Source organism: Rhamphochromis sp. 'chilingali', assembly GCF_963969265.1.
Source record: "Rhamphochromis sp. 'chilingali' genome assembly, chromosome: 5".
Classification (NCBI taxonomy): Eukaryota; Metazoa; Chordata; class Actinopteri; order Cichliformes; family Cichlidae; genus Rhamphochromis; species Rhamphochromis sp. 'chilingali'.
Window position 1 is genome coordinate 24,639,410 of NC_137932.1, and position 20,535 is coordinate 24,659,944.

Here is a 20,535-nt window from a genome sequence, read left to right on the forward strand (position 1 = left end):
AACTGACATAGCCTACCTTGTGCACAGAGAAAGCAAAAGCCAGATGTGTTTTGTATTCATACCATCAGTGTGCAGTTGGCGCATTGTGTGCTTAGTAGATGATGGCTTGTGTGTACTGTTTGATACGGAAACACCATTTTTACGAAGGTGTGAAGAGTTAATCTGGCTGTGTTTGCTTTTGCAAGAGAACTACAATTTTTGATTATTAGGTGACAGGTTTTCTTATTTGTGAGTTTTGCAAAGTTAGCCAATAGTTACAATAAATGTGCTTAAGCAATCAGAAAAAACTGTAAATGAAATCAACCACAAAGAGAAACATCCTTTTTCATTATTTATTTCTCCACATGACACAGAAGTCGTTTGACACTTTACAAACATCCGTTTGTATTTTGATTTTAAAAAAAAGTTTATGTCAACAGTGTAAGAAATTACTGATAGTTACAGAGATTACCCCAAAACCATCAAAGACTGTGCTCTGAGGATATTTGTGCGTTTCCACTTGCAGTTAATGCAACACATTTGAAGAAAGGGAATCAACCATTTCATACAACCAAGGATGTCACGACTCTGAAACAGACTGAAATCATGTGACAAACATGTGCAGTAAGCCGTATCGTACCATTATACTCATGTAGAGCTGGAATGATGAAGGTTTTCCGGTAACCTAGAAATATATTAGACACTTAGTTTTGCTTTTGCTCATTTTAAAACAAAATATCAATCGGATTGTTTGGTGTAGTAAAAATATTTTTTTCTCTGTATTTTGTTAGAAATTTTCTTTTGAAAAACCTCGAGGCGTAAACCACCATTGCTGGTTTTCAGAGGACTGTGCCAACCCAAACAAACATCTGATGAAGCTGGTCCAGTAAATTGGTCTAAACGTAAAAATGCATTCAGGATTTATCTTCTTTGACATCCTCATTGGTCCCTTTAAACATCATTAATCAGATGCAGCAGCTGCAAATTATATATATATGTAAAAGAGACATCGATAGCAGCACCCACTTCCTATTTCTTCCCTTTGCCCCTCGATTTGGCTCATCGATGCACAAACACTGATCATCTCTTAACCATTTCAAACAAGACAGATTCTGGTTCTATATGTTAATTATGTTAATGGTTTTAAGACATGTAAAAATAAAGGAATCTTGAAATACAGCAGGAAAGAAAACAAGTAAACATTTGTGTGACTGGAGAAAAAAAAAGTTCTGTGTTACAGCAGCATGTTATAAACTTTAACTCACTATTAAATCTAGTATTTAAACCTACTTGCACCCCTCGGGGGCAGGAAATGAGAAATGTATAGATTTCAGAAAAGATACATTTTTGTTTCTCTGACAGTTTGTAGGACAAAGAAGCAGCACACTGTCACAATCAGCAGGGCTGATTGTGTGTAGAGTGAAGGGTGGACCCAAATGCAGACGGAAACAAAAGGCAAAATGCAAGGCTAACAATAAACTAAACTGGGTGAGCTAAATTAACTTAAAAACCTACAACAGGAACATGGACTTGCCGCGAGGAGACTTGACGCAACTTCTTGGCTTGCAAACAAAGCAGACGATCTGACAATGACACACTGAAAACACAGGACTTAAATACACAGGAGGTGATTAGGGGAAGTGGGAACACATGGAGGAACAGCTGACTGACATGAATCTAATGACAGGACGGGGGAAGTGAAACTAAATACAATGAACAAAGAACACACGACTCCTTCAAAATAAAACAGGAAACACTGAAACTAGACATGACAACACAAGCTTAACAGACCTAACACGTGATGAACGATACAAGAACTCAAACATAGAAACCAAGGAAACAATAATTAATAACTGCCTTTCCTTAACTAAAGCTAAATAGGAATGACACAAACTAATCACATATCTAAAATGAGACAAATACAAAATGAACTCAGAGCGCTGGGTCAGAGACCCAGCCTGTGACACACACTGAGTTATCGGCCCAGTACGGTGGCCAGCAGGGCCATTCGGATGTACATGCCATTCTCTGCCTGACGGAAATATGCCGCCCTCGGGTCTGTGTCCACCTCCACACTGAGAGAGAAATAACAAAGAGAAACAGATCATTAGTCCACTTAATCAACACAATAGCAAATAATGTAAGGTGGGTTTAAAATAAAATTCAGTTCAAATTTAAGTTAGTTAAAAGAAATCGTACTGAAATTAGACATTGTACACAAAACGTTACATTTCTGCAGCCCATTTAAGGGCTCAAGCAACATTTAAACAACACAGCTGGAACTGATATTGTTGTCACACATTTGACTGAGCGCGTCTCACCTGATTTCATTGACTCTGGGCAGCGGGTGCATCACCACCATCTTCTGTTTGGCTCCAGTCATGATGTGAGGAGTGAGGACGAACTGACCAAAACACTGAGAGAAACAACAGAGTCACAGTTAAAGATCAAAAATACTCCGGGATCATCCATTCACATGAGACCTGAGCTGATTGGTTCTGTCTGCACCTATGAATGCTTAGCTAAAGGGTTCCACTTCCATATTTCCCCACACGCCTTCTTTCTCGCATATCTTCTTGTTTTCTTAAGACAATTCTATTTAATAGTTTTGCCTCTAGAAATATTTCATTTGGAAAGAACTTTGTGACGAATAACTGAACAAATCAGCTGCTTTCCACTAAAGATGAACTCCAAATGCAGGCAAACTCCAGCTTCACCAGATGGAGTCAGTGGAGTTTGCAGTGCAGAATAGTGGATTAGGGAAAATGTCACCATGAGACCAACTGAACGATATCAAAAACGATTACCGGGCCAGCATGAGGCAGGAAGCACCAGGCCTAACTACAGATGCGCTGTGAGTATATGCAAGTATCTGTGTCACAAAATAAAACCCGTCGGTGAAATGAAACTTACGGCTTTGTACTCCTCCTCAGATGCAAACCTCTCCTTCTGGATCCTCGTCATGTAGAGGACGTCGGTGTCAGGCAGAGCCTCCTCGATGCTGTCAAACTCCTCCTGCAAACAAACATGTTTTTTAAAAATTAGCAGTTTTTAGTACATATTTGTGAAAACTCCTCTTTGCTGTGTAACCATGTTTAGTCCTCACCTGTTTGATGCCCTTTGAGGCCACGTAGCTGACGATCTCTGCTGGCATGTGGAGGTTTTTGGGAGCCACGTAACGCAGAGTGATGCGGTACTGGGTCAGCAGTTTGGCGAGGGAATGAACCGTTCGGCCATGTTTCAGATCTCCAACCATCGTTATCTGACAGACGCCACAGTTTTAACATGTTTTCATGTAAAGTTTTATTCTGGCTGAAGATTAAATTAAAAAGGAATCATGTCGCTCACCGTCATGCCGTTGACCGTTCCCAGCTCCTCTCTGATGGTGAAGACGTCCAACAGGGCCTGAGTGGGATGCTCCCCGACACCGTCGCCAGCATTGATCAGCGGCTTACGCCACTGACGGGACGCGCTCTGAGGAGAAGGAGGAGTCACGTGCGTAAGATATTAAAAACTCATCTTCAAACTAAACAAGCATCAAAAAACACACAACAGGGTGCTGCTGCAGTTACTTTCATGACCAATTAGTGTTTATTTTCTTTTACGTAAAGAAAACTTTTAATAAAAAAAAGTATCCATCTAAAATCCACCTCTACAGCTCCAGGTGTTGGGTGACGCAGCACGAGGACGTCAGCGTAGCCACTCATGATCTGGACAGAGTCCGCCAGCGATTCTCCCTTCAGCGAGGAGGAAGTGGCCTCGCTGGAATGGACGACGGAGCCGCCCAAACGCTGCATGGCCGCTGCGAAGGAACTGCTGGTGCGAGTGCTGACCTCATAGAATATGGAGGCCATTACTTTACCCTGAACAGGAAGGCATGAGGAATGAGGGATTACTTTAAGGTACCTCATCATTCTATAACTTTGGTCATGTTTGATACGAACATCCACCATTGTAACAGCACATAACTGAAATTAGTGAATAGTGCAGTAACATGAGGCACGTTTAGGAGATACCTTGAGTATTTCCAGGCTTCGTTCCTTCTGAACCATCAAACGTAAAGTGTGAGCAACATTGAACAGGTGTGAGATCTGAAACAAACGAAGGACACAAAAATAAGCTTTTGTTCAGACCCGAGATCTTGTTTCAAACCTGTCAGCATTCCCAGAGTGTGTTTCATCTTCTTCGGCATACCTGCTCCTTGCTGAACTGTCTGACAGACAAGATGTGCTGTCCCACCAGTGGGTGAAGCAGAGGAGACATCTGCAGGTGTGACACCTGACCAGGAGGCACCTGTCCTGACCCAGACTGTGGGGACAGCAGCCTGGACAGTGGGGGAGGATGGCTGTACCCGTCAACAGCAGCGGCTGGTGGGAGCATGACCATCTCTGTGGGGATAAGAGTCGCAGTGTATCAATGACTGGAACACAGCAAAGGTGTTTCACTGAGAATCAGCAGGAGAACATCAAACAACTTTAATTAAACTTGTTTTTATACGGCAATGAACAGTTTTGACATACTTGATTAATGGACATACCAGCTGAACATGTGAAATGATATGATAACATCTGCTTCATTTTTTAACCCCTCTTTCAACTTATTGATACCTTTTGCCTAAAGAAGGCTTTAAAAATCCCCTGTTAAGGCCAGTGTGGCGAGAATAAGGCACGGCGGGACCACGGAGTATCATTCGGAGCCATCTTTATTTACATCTCACCACTACACACCCAAACCCCTGAGTCCCCGTGTTTTTAACTAGGCGGGCGTGATTAAGGATGCCGTGCAGGTACGTCCGCCCTCCCTGCACGGCACCGCAGACCACGCCCCACCACAGCCAGGCAGGCTGATAATACACTGGTAGAAACATTGGGAGAAACCCTCGAGGTAAAACAAAAAACTGCTGTTCCAAAGCATTCTGGGAGCTGTAATACCTGGTGGCAGGCCGGGATCAGAGGCACGGTGGATGCGGGACGGCAGCAGGTAGCGGCTTTCTCCACCAATGCGTCGTGGGCTCGCAGCTCGAGTCCGCACTCCATCCTGGGGTGGAGTTGGACGCCGACGCTCAGGAGTCTGATGGAGCAGAATTAATGTAAACAAAACACATCAAGTAATCCCCACATAGAGGAGTTCAAGAAACACTCAAAACAGTTCTAAGTACAGGCTTTAAATGTTTTTGTTTGTAATTAAACTCTGTTAGCTGTACGTTCACCAAATTCTGTGAACTTTTTAGATGTCATCTACGCTCATAAGAAAGAAGACCGGGGATATAAGCACCGGAAAAGAGCTTCCTCCAAACGGTGGCGTCTAAGACCTCTTTCTTAGAAATAAAGTGAGGAGCTGCTATTCCTCCACATTTCAAAAGGAACAAGTTGATACCTGCTGTTTGCCTCCTACCAGACATTTCAGGCATGGAAGAAACACCAACTTTAATCACTGATCTGAACCTCTCGATTTTGCTTGCTGTGTCTTTTACAGCATTTTAAACTAATTACATCTAAGAAGTTCTTTTATTCAATTTGTTGAATGAAATTCTAGTGTTTTCTTTCAGTTACGTTTACTTAGCATCAACTAGCCGATATCTGCTGCTGTGTGCACGTTCTTCATGGCTATGGCTGCTAAAGAAGTGTGTTAGTGTTGGCAGATAACTTCACTCTCTTCTTAAATCTGGTCAATTTTGGCTCCAAAAATAATCATGGTGGTGGCCAAAACACCAATGTGATGTAATATTATTGTAGAGTCTTTATCTTACAACAGAAAGCATGGAAGGCAGCTGCATTATTACCGCATTCACTTTTATTACCATTGGAGTTTCTTTGACAGGTTCTGGAGGATGGGTGGAAGAAGTGGGCCAAGTCTTCACATCCTCACCGTAACCTGGAGGCACGAGCACCTGAAGGAGACAGGACACGTACTTTATTAGATCAACTACATTTATTCTCTTTGTTTTCTTGTTCAAAAGCAAAATGCACGAATGCTGACCTGGCCGTCGATGTAGGCCACCTCTCCTCGCAGGACCACGCGGCGGACTTTACCTTTCACCTTCATACCTTTGAAAGGAGTCCACTTAGACTTAGTGAACTGCATGGCCTGAGGAATAACCCACTTCTGCTCCAGGTCCACCTGAAAGACACGTAATTGATAAATAATTAGGAACATATTTCATCAGAGTACAGATAGGCTGCTAATTACTGCATCAAAATAATGTCTCCTTAAAATGAATTCCCTTTAATTGTGTTTGTCTGTTTACCTCCACGTAGGTGTTTTCCTGAACGGGCAGGTTGAAGATCCTGCGTGGATTGTCATAAAGACGTCTGGTAATATCATCCAGAGTCAGACGTCCATCACTGACGGCGGTGAGCAGCAGAGGCAGCATTGTTTCCAGACCGGGGTAACCAGGAGGAGGACGCTCACTGTTCTTCTCGTCTACAGAGTGAGGAGCTAGCAAAACAAAACAAAAACCGTACAGTTCAGGAAGGTCGAAGACAAGTCTGTCTGCATGATTGGTGACAGAAAATGAATGCTCTCTGACCGTGGTCTGTAGCAAAGCAGTCGATAATGTCCAGATTTTCCCAGAGTGTCTCCATGTCCTCGCGTGTTCCCAGCATGGGTCGAACCTGCGCTCGACCGTCGCCGATCTGCGCCACATTGTCCTCACATAGGAAGAGGTGGTGAGGGGCGACCTCGCATGTGACCTGGATGCCCTTCTGCTTTGCAGCTCGGATTACCAGGATCTGAAAACCATTAAGAAGTATTAAAACTGTAGGAAAGAATCCAAAAAATTAAGATAAGATGCACTTTAACAGCCGAAGCATCAAACACCAAATAGCACCGAGGCTCCAACTGCTCAACCAGGTTCAAAGGTTCAGCAGCAACCAAGATGGCGGCGCGCAGACGCAGCGGCCCGGAGCTCCTACACTTTTGCACTTTTGGTGGTACTGTGTATTATTTCACACAGTCTGGGGTTACTTCAATACAACAGAGATGATCTACTACAACTAAGCCGTGGAGATCTTCAACTAACATCCGAGTATCTCATCCCCCCGGAGATCGTTAAGCAACCCCCGGGGCTACCCGCAACAGCAAGCCGCAGGAGGAGACGTTGCGAGCGGAGGCAGAAGAGAGGCAAGCGGGGAGGCCTGTGGGCACGGCTAAAGACTAGTCCGTTTAAACCACCACTCCCGATCATATTCCTCTCCAACGCCCGTTCAATCCGTTACAAACTGGATGAAATACGACTGCAGATCGCCACTCGACGGACTTTTAATAACTGTTCGTGCATGATTTTCACTGAAACCTGGCTGGACAGCGCCATTCCCAATGCGGCTATCGATCTAGCAGGCCGCACCGCCTATCGAGCCGACAGGTCTGCGGACTCGGGTAAGAAGACTGGCGGGGGGCTGTGCATCTATATTAACAACCTTTGGTGCACGAACGTCACGGTAACGGAAAAACTGTGCAGTACAGAGGTAGAACTGTTGGTGTTAAAGTGCCGTCCATTCTATCTCCCTCGGGAATTTTCTGCCGTTTACATCTGCGCTGTTTACATTCCACCAGATGCTAATGCTAAGCTAGCGTTAGCACAATTGAGCAGCAGCATCAATAACAGCCTGGTAGCACACCCGGACAGTGTCTTTATTGCGGCTGGGGATTTTAACCACGCGGACCTGAAATCTGTACTTCACAATTTCCACCGTAATGTGAAGTGTGCTACCAGAGGAGATAGAACGTTGGACCAGGTGTACACCAACATGGCGAATGCGTACAGAGCCCAGGCTTATCCCCACCTGGGTCAGACCATCTCTCCCTTCTGCTACACCCAATATACACACAAAAGATCAAGAGCACTGGGATTACAACCAAAACCGTGAGAACATGGCCGCAGGATGCTATTCCGATGCTTCAGGACTGTTTCCACTGCACAGACTGGGATGTATTCAAGGTGCAGGACACTGACAATCCTGTCGCATTGGACAGTTACACCTCCACTGTCTTGGACTACATCTGTTTCTGTGTGGACAATGTAACAACTTGGAAACGATTCCGTGTGTTCCCTAATAATCCACCCTGGATGACACACGGAGTTCAACAACTTATTCGAACAAGGAACAACGCTTTCAAATCCGGGGACCAGGAGGCATACAGTGCTGCCAGGGCCAACCTGAGAAGAGGCATCAAGACTGCCAAGCAGCAGCACAGGAGGCGTATCGAGGCCAGGTTTGAGAACAACACCCAGGTTTGAGAACAACACAAACCCAAGGCAGGTCTGGGAGGGCATCAGGGCTATCACGGACTACAAAAGAAGAACACCATCACCCTCAGCCGACAGTTCTACTCTGGCTGAGGATCTAAATCTCTTTTATGCCCGTTTTGACAGGGAGAACACCGACCCTGTCCTGTCCCCTCTCCCCTCAACCGACCCTGCTCCGGTCCTGAGCACTCATGAGCTGAGGCGTGTGTTCCGGAGCATTAACACCAGGAAGGCGGCCGGGCCGGATGGAGTGCTGGGCCGGGTGCTAAAAGACCTGGCGGACGTCTTCACCTCTATATATAACACCTCGTTGTCCTGTTCACTGGTACCATCCTGTTTCAAAGCAGCAACCATCGTTCCCATCCCAAAACAGTCAAATGTCACATGTCTGAACGATTTCAGACCTGTGGCACTCACCCCCATTCCCGCCAAATGCCTGGAGAGACTGGTCATTAAACACATCAGAGCTGCTTTTCCACCATCCCTGGACTCACACCAGTTTGCATACAGGGAGAACCGGTCAACCGAGGATGCGATCGCCACAGTGCTGCACACATTACTGAAGCACTTGGAACACAGGAATACCTATGCACGGCTCCTCTTTGTAGACTACAGCTCGGCTTTTAATACCATCCGGCCATACAAACTACGTCCCAAACTCCACCAACTGGGACTTAACTCCTCTCTGTGCAACTGGATTGTGGACTTCCTCACTAACCGTAGACAGAGTGTCAGAGTGGGTAAGAACACCTCTTCCACCCTTGTGGTCAACACCGGTGCCCCTCAGGGGTGTGTTCTGAGCCCTCTGCTATACACTCTCTTCACCCATGACTGTATTTCCTCCTGCGCGTCCAATCTCATTGTTAAGTTTGCAGATGACACTACAGTGCTCGGACTTATATCCAACAATGATGAGACAAACTATAGGACAGAGGTGCAACAACTAGAGTCATGGTGCCACGACAATAACTTGGTCTTAAACACCAAAAAGACCAAGGAGATCATTGTAGATTTCCGGAAGAGGGGTCATAACAACCATCTGCCTCTCTTCATTGGCAGTGAGGCGGTGGAGAGGGTGAGCAGTTTTAAATTCTTGGGGGTAACTGTGACCGTGTCCTCCCATGTCCCTGTTGTAAGGATCTGTCCCTATTTCTTCTTGCTCTTTGTGTGTGGGGACGTCGCGAGACATTTAATTCAATTGGTGTCTGGCTGAGGCGTATGGGCCTTGTGGTGGTAGGAACGGATTCGTTGGGGTTTTTTTTGTGGTTGTGGGTGCCTCTGAGGCTGAGGGTTCTGGCTGATATGGTGGTGGTTGTGAACAGGCCACCTGTGGAACTGGTGGTTTATTACTGGCCTGAGATGTGAGTTGCTGTCTAGACTGTTTCTGCTTTCTATTTTCAGCACGCCTTTGTTCTTCCTGTTTCCATGGCTGAAAAAAGTTCATGTACTCAGTCATGAGTTTTGTTTTTGTCTTGCCTGGCTTATGTTTATCGACCTCTTCCTTTAAACATTTTTCTAAATGTTTTATTGGTTCTGAACTACATTTGCCTTTTCCAAGACCATGATAAACTCATTGAAGGAAATGTAGCCATCTCCGTTTGTGTCAGCCTCCTGGATGGTCCTATCAGCAATGCTGCCGAGTTTTTCATCTGAAATGTTAACTCCAACCATCATCCGCAAGACCTGCAGGAGCTCATCTCGGGAGATCTTGTCATCTCTGTCCAGGTCATACAGACGGAAAGCAAAAAGCAGCTTGTTTGTCCTGCTGTTCAGGGGCTGTGTAGCTGAGGGGTTCTTGTTCTTCTCGTTGTCTTCGATTGGTCTGAAGTGAGCCAGGGTCCGCATGAAGCCCCGGAAATTTACCTGGTCCTCTCAAAGGGAAAGAATGCGTTGATGATTATATCTCCCAGAGGGTTGATGGCCAACTCGGGGATTCTCTGGAAATCTTCTCGACTGAGGGTGCCGTTTTCCCCTTTATCCAGGCTGGTGAAACGTCTGTACAGGCGAGTGATCTTCCTGTGGGAAAAGCCAGTTTCCTTCTTAATTTCTTCAATTTCCTCTTCTCTGAGTAATCTGGACGCTCTGGATCCCATGGTGAGATGTTAACGGAGGTTTAAAATCGAGATGATTCGCTAAGGCGTCTTGCGCAAGCTCTCCAAGAGTCTCTATTAAAACACCTTAACCACACAGTTAGGTTTCAGCCCTCGCTGACTCAGAACAAAGTAAGACAATCAGAGCTCGATTGGTTTTTACTTGTGCAGGGGAAGCCTGGTCGGATTCTCAGAGTTGCAAGCTCTACACCCAAACTCAGACAACTCCAACTCCAGCCTCCACTCGCAGCCTTTTATTGAATGAAAACAGTTACACAACCGCCCATTGTAAACCCCATATGTTGTGTGGTAAAAGCTAAGGCACTGTGTGTGTGTGTGTGTGTGTGTGTGTGTGTGTGTGTGTGTGTGTGTGTGTGTGTGTGAGTGAGAGAGAGTGTATGTGTGTCTGTATACGTGACTTCCTGCTTACAAACGTTTTAACCGCATCTCTAGTCATAAAAGGGTCATCTCCCCTCAACCTCGTATATGGCTTAACCTCTTTAACAGTCCACCATTTACATGGTGAGCCCATAAAGGGCAGGAAGTGAACACTCCTTACCAAATAAGGAAACCAGAATCTTACATAGATTGTGCCTGCAGTTGAAAACTATAGCTAGTAACATCCCCAACATCCTACATGTGGGGGAGGAACAGAAAATATCTGAACATACAGTTCAAGACAAGGTCCAAGCACAATAATGACAACTTTTAACAAAATCACTCCAACACACTCCCCTAGCCTGGCACATTGGTTTTCTCCAGGAGCTCATAAGCAGGTGATTGAGCTGCTTTTACTCTTTACAAAGTGAGTACTGTTAACACTTCTCTTTTTACATATACAACTAATTTAGGTTACAGACAAATGATTAAATGTGAACAGCTCTAACACGGGTTCTTTTCCTGACACAGGTAGGATGGCCAGTCCCCCTGTCTCTTCACCTTTAACGAGTCACTTAAATAACAACCCAAAAAGCCTAATAAAGAATCACAATCAACCAGTGTGTGTTTTTCTTCATTACGGTTTTTAAATACAAATCAGTCAGTCAATTAATAAAAATACAAGTAAGGGTAATGGAACCCCTGGTCTCCATTACACACATAAATACCATAAAGACACTAAGTCGTAGAGCTCTGAACTCCTTGCTTCTATGATATTTACACTTCTTCTTGGCCTTCTCCTTCACTCTGAGTCACTCCAGGATAAACGCATCAGCTCAGACATACAATAATTAAAATATGTGTAGGTGACCGTTTGGCAGAAGACGATGTCGAGGCGGTACTGCAGTGACACGTCCGTGGCTATCGTCGGGGCGGTGTCCTGCATCAGAAGGAAGTCAATAGACTTCTTGGCTTTGTTGCTCATCATGGCGCTGTAGTCCGTGGGCGTGGCCTGCAAAAAGTGTAAATAAACCATCAGAGACCAAACACAAATATGCCTTCCAACCACTAGTTTAGACAACATCTTGCAAAGAGTGTGTATTTCAGAGTGCAGTTGTTTTTAAATTTGACAGAAACAGAAAAAAAGACGGAACAGAAGGACAACAGGGAAAGCAGAAGCACCGACACACTGAAATCTTTTAGGGTCAAGCTCCAGAACTAGCCACAAATCCTGCTGGAAAGAACCTAAAAATACTTAAAAATACTTGCAGAGATCTAATGGAGCCGTTTGACTCAAAAGCCTGGTGTCAGGCATGTTCTTTAATAAATAAGAAACGAAGAAAAAGCTGACATTTAGAGCGGTCTCGCAGCAGATTTTAAAACAGTGACACTGATTTGTGGGGTTTTTGGGCACAAATTTGAACCTTTTTGTTTTATCCATGTCCTTGAACTCAGCTCGTGACTTGGGCGCTTTCATATGTACCGATTCATTTAGGTTTGTGCACTGAGGCCAGATTTAGGTATTAAAAACGAGTCAGTTATAACACTTCTTACATTAGTTAAAAAGCTGAGCTTACACTAAACCAACATTTAAGAAGCTCCTCACTACGGCAGCCGTAATGCTCTGACAATCCATCAAGCAGTGCAGCTTACCAAAGTTGTACTAAAACAGTTCTTAACAGATTTCTGCACGCCAAAATCGGTTTGAGGTCAGTAAGCACAACCAGAATTCATACATAGGCACACTTTCGATTTTTGAGAAAATTTATTAAGTGTGTCATATAGTGTGGAAAATATGTTATACAGAAGAAAAGAATATTTCGCGATATATATCGTTACCGCACGTGCTTCAAATTATACCGCGATATGGATTTTAGGCCATATCGCCCAGCCCTAATGTGACGCCCGACTTTACTCTCAACTTACTGTTTCTTTGCTTCCTCAAACTTCTGGATGAGCTTCCTCAGAACGCCATTTTTAGAAACAGTGAGAGGCCGGTGCTCCGACAGTTACGACATCATATGTCTTTTCTGGAAAGACAAACAAGGATGTTTTAGAGGCACAAAAAGAAGTATGTGCGATCCCAAGAAGATTTTTTTTTTTTTTAAATCAAATTATTTATTATTTATATAAATGATATTTGTAAGGCATCTGATATATTAAAATTAGTATTATTTGCAGATGACACAAATATTTTTTGTTCTGGGGGGAATCTAAAGGAGCTGCTGGATACAATTACTTCAGAAATGTGCAAAATTAAAAAATGGTTTAACAGGAACAAACTATCGCTAAATCTAAGTAAAACTAAAATTATCTTATTTGGGAATTCCCTTAGAAATGCACAAGTGCAGATTCATGTAGATGGTGTGGAAATTGAAAGAGTACTTGAACATAAGTTTCTTGGTGTGATTATAGATGATAAATTAAACTGGAAGTCTCATATAAATCATATACATAACAAAATTTCAAGAAGTGTCTCAATCTTGAGTAAAGTAAAACACATTCTGGACCACAAATCACTCCACATTCTCTATTGTTCCCTGATTGCACCGTATTTGAATTACTGTGCAGAGGTTTGGGGCAATACTTACAAATGTTCGCTATCATCAATCTTTATATTACAAAAAAGGGCCATAAGGATAATCCATAAAACTGGTTACAGAGATCATACAAATCCACTATTCTTAAAATCAAAAATTCTAAAATTCACAGATCTGGTTCATTTTTTCACAGCACAAATTATATATAAAGCAATAAATAACCTGCTTCCTGACAATATTCTAAAAATGTTTTCTAAAAGGGAACAGGGATACAATTTGAGGGGGGAATTAAATTTAAAACATCCTCGTATCCGTACAACATTAAAAAGTTTTTGCATCTCTGTGTGTGGAGTGAAGCTGTGGAACAGACTAAGTAAAGATATGAAGCAATGTCCAAGCATGGCGCAGTTTAAAAAGCGGTTTAAGGATATGGTTTTTACAGGGTACAGGGAAAAGGTAGAGATTTGATAGGGTGTTCTTGTCTAATATTTTCATGTGTGTGCGCATGCACGGGTTTGTTGGTATGGGTATATATGTATGTGTATATGTATGTATGTATGTATGTATGTATATATATATATGTGTATATGTATATATATATATATATATATGTATGTATATATATATATGTGTATGTGTGTGTATGTATGTGTGTATATATATATATATATTAATATATATATATATATATATATATATATATATATATATATATATATATATATATATATATATATATATATATTAAATATATATAAAATTGTAGGTTGTGTATCCTTCAGGTGTTAATGGGGTTATTGAAAATGTGTATATGTGCGTATGTGTGTATATACGTAGGTATGGATAGATAGAAACATATATGTGTATATATATAAAAAAAAAAAAAAAATTACACATAACATATAATGTAATTACAAGGAGGTATTTCTGTAGTCTATTGATACTAGATAGTGGAAAAGGGGTGGGATTAAATAAGCTTATGCTTCTTCCTGCTCCTTTTTGAACATGGACGTTATTTGGAGTTGTGGTTGCTCGTTTTCCTTTTGTTTGCTTTGTTCATTTGTCTCTTTTAATTCTATTTTTTTTTATACTTTTTCAACATGTTCAAAATAAAGATTCAATCAATCAATCAATCAATATGTATTTGTGTCTAAACCAAAACCCATTTCCCCTGTCCAAATCACGTTTTATGTTTTTAAACCCACTTTGCACATAGAGGCATGTTTTGAAAAATTATTCTTACAAAAGGGGGAAAGAAACAACTACGCTTAAAATAAAGATGGTACTAGTTTATTTTGTTCCAACCTGTAATTTATTGTAGTTTACTTTTATTTGTTTGCTTTTGGTTTTCTAAAGGTTTGAGGTGTAAAAGAAACTGCAGTGGAGTTTGAAAACAATAAATGGTTGTGTGTGGTTTGAGGATGTGTTTGTGCCGGGGGGCTGCGAAGATTTTCTTGTAAAACAAACAGGGGTCTAACAAAAAAAAAAAAAAAAAGGTTTGGGAACCACTGGTTTAATGTAACATCCTTTTATTTATCCTCCCTGTCCTATATATCCAGGTTCAAGGTCATGGGTTTGGTCAATCTAAGGAGAGAAACTTAGACCTCCCTTTTCCCAGCCACCTCTTCCAGCTCATCTGGGGGAAAACTGAATTATTTCCAAGCCAACTGTGAAATGTAATCTCTCCACCGAGCCCTCAGTTTGCCCTGTTGTCATGCTAAAGAAATAAAAAATCTGGAATCAGAAAACAGCCAATAACTGCTGATCAACTCACCCACTCCTCTTCGTGCCAGTCCACGTGCAGTGACGACTGGCTGTTGTGACCGCTGTACTTTGCTCTCAGCGTATCCTGGTCATTGCGGAGCACTACTTGTTCAGACTCAGCGGAAGGAGAAGCTTTGGTTGCGATGTACTCGTACTGCGTTCAGGGCCTAAATAGCTGAAGCTAGCAGTTTGCAGCCGCACACTGTCACCAGCTGACGGGTCTGAAAGGAAGAGGGTATGAATGAAATATGAAGCGTCCCCACGTAACGTCAAACACTTTTAGTACCTTGTCAACCAGACTGGCGAGCGTCCACTCCAGTCCGCTGGCCGATTGGTCTTTGGCAGCTTGAGACAGCCTCTCTGCGTAATAGCTGACCTGAGTCTTCAGCGTGTTGACGTAGGCGATGATCTCTTTGGCTCGGACAGTGTCCTGGGGTATGTGGATGATGACTGAGCTGGAGAGGGCACTACTGCAGGGAACAAAGACACACCGACACATCTGTATCCGAGCTGGGACTGAGGACACTCACCAGCCACTTTATTAGGTACATGTGTTCAAAAGCTTGTGGCAGCAATTTAGTGCATTTAGTCAAATAAAGACAATAGAGTGGCCTGCAGGTGTATATTTTTGTAATGTTTCTGTCTTATGCCTGAAATATGCTTCAGCAGGAAATATACGCTGTAACTGGAAACAACAGCGTGATGGACCGGTTTAGTGTTAAGAGGTGTTACATCTGAAGTTAGAACGTAAATTTCCTGCAGAAATCTAAATCAAGCTTCAGAGGTACTGTTCCAAAAATATAGGGAGGGACGTTACCCACCAGATGTAAAAACAAACACTGTCTGCATGCACATGCCTGCTCTCAATGAGCCTAATCGTGGCTTAGAAAAAACAACGAGGAGCCGACTTCGATAAATGCCGGGGACGGAGAGCGATACCACTCGCTTCACAAATTCAGACCATCTGTGTAGAAGAATTTTAGAAACGTCTCATTAATATTGTCAGGATTTGACTTTCCAAGCACAGAAACATGTTTTTGATAGACTTTAAAATGACTGAATGTATACAATGAGCAGTATTCATATACAACTTTGTGACAAAGGATTTGCTCATTTTAAGGTAACACACATTTTAGTTCTATTAGTGAACACATCACCGATGCGCTACGTGCCCTTTTTTCCTTGCATTAACATGATAAGCTGTGCAAAACCCCATTCTTCCAGCTTAAAACTGAAAATACTTTGTTGTACAAATCTTAAGGATAAGATAAGAAGAACTTTATTTATCCCGAGGGAAATTCTTTAGTCATACACATACTCAATGCAGCAAGAGAGACAGAGGAATAAGATATACCATATATACAATAAGAATACTACTAATACAGTAATATACAGTAGGATAGTGCAAAATACAATATCAAATAACTCTAATGAAGTTAGTTCAGTCAAATGAAAACAAGCAAAGCAGTGCAAGGACTCACCATTCCTCCTCATTTACGCTGATTGGAAAAGTAACAAAAGCAAAACTAAGAGGAAGCCATAAAATGGGAACTGAAGTATTAATGCAGAAATTGAAGAAACAAGATGACCAAAAACGACTGTTTAAATACAAATCACAAGACGAATAAAGCAAAATATAAAAACCCAAAACAGGAGCAGAGGTCATCGCTATGCGATTGCATTTGTCCCTAAACACCAGAATCCCTCACGTTAACTTTTATCAAGTGGAAAAAAGTGAAGCTGGCGTTCATCCTCCAGCTTCACTGTGCTAATGTTATGCTAACAAAGCTGTGTCGCTAGCAATCACGTAGCACAACATTATATACCAGGTAGTCCAACTTCAGTAACCCTGCAAACGCCACTGCTGTTTAGTTTTCTGTCTTCATTTATGTTGGAAGTGGTAGCAGAGCTGTACGTTTTAATTAGTTTAAAAAATCTCTCAGTCAGAACATGGTATGAAATGTTTAGATGGAAACTAGCAAGCTAACTTCCTGTTAACTTGTAACTCCGTTAAATTTAATAAATTCTGTTTTCATTGATTCATGGATGTTAAACTTAATTGTTACACCTGGTAAAGCAGCAAGGTTGATGATTTCATTAAAGATGAAAGAATTTAGACCGTTTTTAACTCTCAGTGTTCGTTTGACTTTGGGAGCTGAAGCCCACGGAGTTTTGGACCCAGATTACTCCGTGAAGCTCCTCACTACGGCAGCCGTAATGCTCTGACAATCCATCAAGCAGTGCAGCTTACCAAAGTTGTACTAAAACATTTTTTAACAGATTTCTGCACGCCAAAATCGGTTCGAGGTCAGTAAGCACAACCAGAATTCATAGGCACACTTTCGATTTTTGAGAAAATTAATTAAGTGTGTCATATAGTGTGGAAAATATGTTATACAGAAGAAAAGAATATTTCGCGATATATATCGTTACCGCACGTGCTTCAAATTATACCGCAATATGGATTTTAGGCCATATCGCCCAGCCCTAATGTGACGCCCGACTTTACTCTCAACTTACCGTTTCTTTGCTTCCTCAAACTTCTGGATGAGCTTCCTCAGAACGCCATTTTTAGAAACCCTGGCAGTGAGAGGCCGGTGCTCCGACAGTTACGACATCATATGTCTGTTCTGGAAAGACAAACAAGGATGTTTTAGAGGCACAAAAAAAAGTATGTGTGATCACAAGAAGATTTTTTTTAAAATCATATGTATTTGTGTCTAAACCAAAACCCATTTCCCCTGTCCAAATCACGTTTTATGTTTTTAAACCCACTTTGCACATAGAGGCATGTTTTGAAAAATTATTCTTACAAAGGGGGAAAGAAACAACTACGCTTAAAATAAAGATGGTACTAGTTTATTTTGTTCCAACCTGTAATTTATTGTAGTTTACTTTTATTTGTTTGCTTTTGGTTTTTTAAAGGTTTGAGGTGTGAAAGAAACTGCAGTGGAGTTTGAAAACAATAAATGGCTGTGTGTGGTTTGAGGATGTGTTTGTGCCGGGGGGCTGCGAAGATTTTCTTGTAAAACAAACAGGGGCCTAGCAAAAAAAAAAAAAAAGGTTTGGGAACCACTGGTTTAATGTAACATCCTTTTATTCATCCTCCCTGTCCTATATATCCAGGTTCAAGGTCATGGGTTTGGTCAATCTAAGGAGAGAAACTTAGACCTCCCTTTTGCCAGCCACCTCTTCCAGCTCATCTGGGGGAAAACTAAATTATTTCCAAGCCAACTGTGAAATGTAATCTCTCCACCAAGCACTCAGTTTGCCCTGGGGCCTCCTACCTCCAGGACATGCCTAAAACACCTCATGCAGGTGGTGTCCAGAAGGCATCCAAATCACATGCCAGAATCACATCAGCTGCCTCCTTTCGATGTGAAGGAGCAGTGGCTCTAATCCAAATGCCTCCCCAATGACTGAACTCTTCATCCTATCACAAAGGCAAAGGCTGTCTACCCTTCAGAGAAGGGTTATTTTGTCACTTATATCTGCCATCTCATTCTTTCTGTCACTATCTAAAGCTCACGACCATAGTTGATGGTGGGGAGGTAGATTGACCGATAAATCAACAGCTTCACTTTTATGCTTAACTCTTACTTCAAAACAACAGAGCCCCAATCTGTCTGTCAACACCCCGCTCTGTTCTCCCTTCATTTGTGAATAAGACCTTGAGGTACCAAAATTCTCCATTTGATGCAGCGAGTCATCCCTGACCTGGAGATAGGACTCTGCTCTTTCTTTGCTGAAGACCACGGCCCTTGACTTGAAGGTGCTCACTGTCATTCCTGCAACTTCACTCTTAGATGCAAACCATCCCAGTTTACATCTAAGGCTGTCTGGGAACGTTTAGAGACAGGACACTCTCAGCCATCTGCTCCAGCACTCGTAGGTGGTTCCCATCAGTGGTTAGGAAGCGGCACATCCTCGACATCATGCCGCCAAACACTGAAGAAACACAAAATTCAGTTAGCTGGGATTAGATGAAGACGGATCTGACCAAAGTTTTTCTCTGTGGACTGCCACTCAATCTCCGAGGTAAACAGACACCTCCCATTCACCGGGGACAATCAATTTAACTCAACCTTTTCAGGATATGTGACTGGAAGAGTTAATGAAGCTCTGTAAAATTGTCCACTTCTTTGTAAATGAACCGTCCCATGTTGTGTAGCTCTCTGGATTTTGTACTTATTGGCCTACATATTTATTTATTATACAGGCTATACAGTACATAAGATCAAAACTCACGTTTTATCTAACTAAAGTGTTTAATTATGTGGGCTACAGACTAGGGCTGCCATGATTCCTCGACTAGTCACGATTACTTCGACTATCAAAATCGTCAACAACATATTTAATAGTCGACGCTAGTGGGGCAGCAGATCACGGTTGATCCGTAATCCGAACTGATGTTGAAACGCACGTGATCCAAAGATTCGAAAAAGAAGAAAAAAAAGCGCGTGGTGGGTCTGTCAAGCAATAGTTATGGTCAGCTCACTGACTTAAAACAGTGATCCGATCCGAGAGATTTTCGATCGGTTGCACCACTAGTCGACGCGTCGTTTGAAACTTTGTAAGATCCCGAAAGACGCAGGAATAAACAGTAGGTAAACAGCAGTGTAATAACAGACTGAAACCGAAGATTGCAGCACTGCATGTACAAGGATGCCAGCTGCAGTTAAACCCTGAAGAAGAAGAAGAAGCAGCAGTCTCCGGTATCGTAGCTGTGTACGAGGCCGATTACGTTACAGCGATGGGAGGAAGGCTGTCCAAATTCGAAGACGCCTCCAAATGTGGTCGACAATGCATTCTTCATTTCCCCAGATTTGAAGGATGGGTCGGGTGTATCCTTTGTTGCCAAACCCGATTCATAGCGCAGCCCAGCCAATTCCAGTTTCCAACAATGGCGGCAGCTACTTAGTTTTAATATTACTCTTATGACTGTTTCTGGGTCACAAAATAAACGTTTAACATATTTTCAGAGAGAATGTAGCTGTGTAAACATCAAACATCTGCTCAGTTTATCAAGACACCACATATTTGCAAAAGTGCACCGACGTTTTCGGAGACGTCTGTTACCCACCAGCTTGATAGCTAGCCGGGGTAAGGCTCACTAGATCCGTGGAGAACAGCAAACACCCGGCACATCGTTTTCAAACCCCCGCGGTCTTTTGCTACTCAGGTTAAACATGATATATAAGTCACTTAGATAACCTAAAAATGTTATTGTTTGGCTTTTTTCAGTGTTTTATTTGTTCCGGAGTAATTCGGTTTGGCTGAGATTAAAGTTATAGATTTTACACATCTGAATAAACGTCAAACAGAAAACTGATTAAACAGAAGTTTGAGATGGTCGAGAATTTACTCCAATGTCCTGTTAAATTTTAGGGAGCAAAGAGCAGACAACTTAATTTATTAAACCACTGAGACAATTTTCAAATTTCATTAAAAGTCTAATCTATCATCTTGTCTTTATTTTTAGTTAGCACATACTTTAAACACTTCAAGCAGTAAGCTAATTATAGTTATATAGGAG

At 42.3% G+C, this 20,535-nt stretch overlaps 1 protein-coding gene and 1 pseudogene across 2 annotated transcripts; both read right to left on the minus strand.

Annotated features, from left to right (window-relative positions):
- Nucleotides 1-318: 318 nt before the first annotated feature.
- On the minus strand, nucleotides 319-9,416 carry LOC308397041 (multifunctional protein CAD-like; the record flags this gene model as incomplete). The annotated part of the gene is made up of 14 exons (XM_080882765.1): nucleotides 319-2,054; nucleotides 2,301-2,395; nucleotides 2,893-2,994; nucleotides 3,086-3,241; nucleotides 3,328-3,453; nucleotides 3,630-3,842; nucleotides 3,996-4,070; nucleotides 4,174-4,367; nucleotides 4,911-5,049; nucleotides 5,780-5,869; nucleotides 5,959-6,099; nucleotides 6,227-6,417; nucleotides 6,509-6,736; nucleotides 9,338-9,416. The coding sequence occupies 14 exons, from the start codon at nucleotides 9,414-9,416 to the stop codon at nucleotides 1,955-1,957; spliced, it is 1,929 nt and encodes a 642-aa protein (XP_080738891.1). The 3' UTR covers nucleotides 319-1,954.
- A 290-nt stretch (nucleotides 9,417-9,706) lies between these two features.
- Nucleotides 9,707-15,511, minus strand: LOC308397695 (calcineurin B homologous protein 1-like; annotated as a pseudogene). The gene is made up of 3 exons: nucleotides 15,286-15,511; nucleotides 15,010-15,220; nucleotides 9,707-11,707 (listed from the first exon to the last, which is right to left on the minus strand). The product of its transcript is annotated as a calcineurin B homologous protein 1-like (transcript).
- Nucleotides 15,512-20,535: the final 5,024 nt, after the last annotated feature.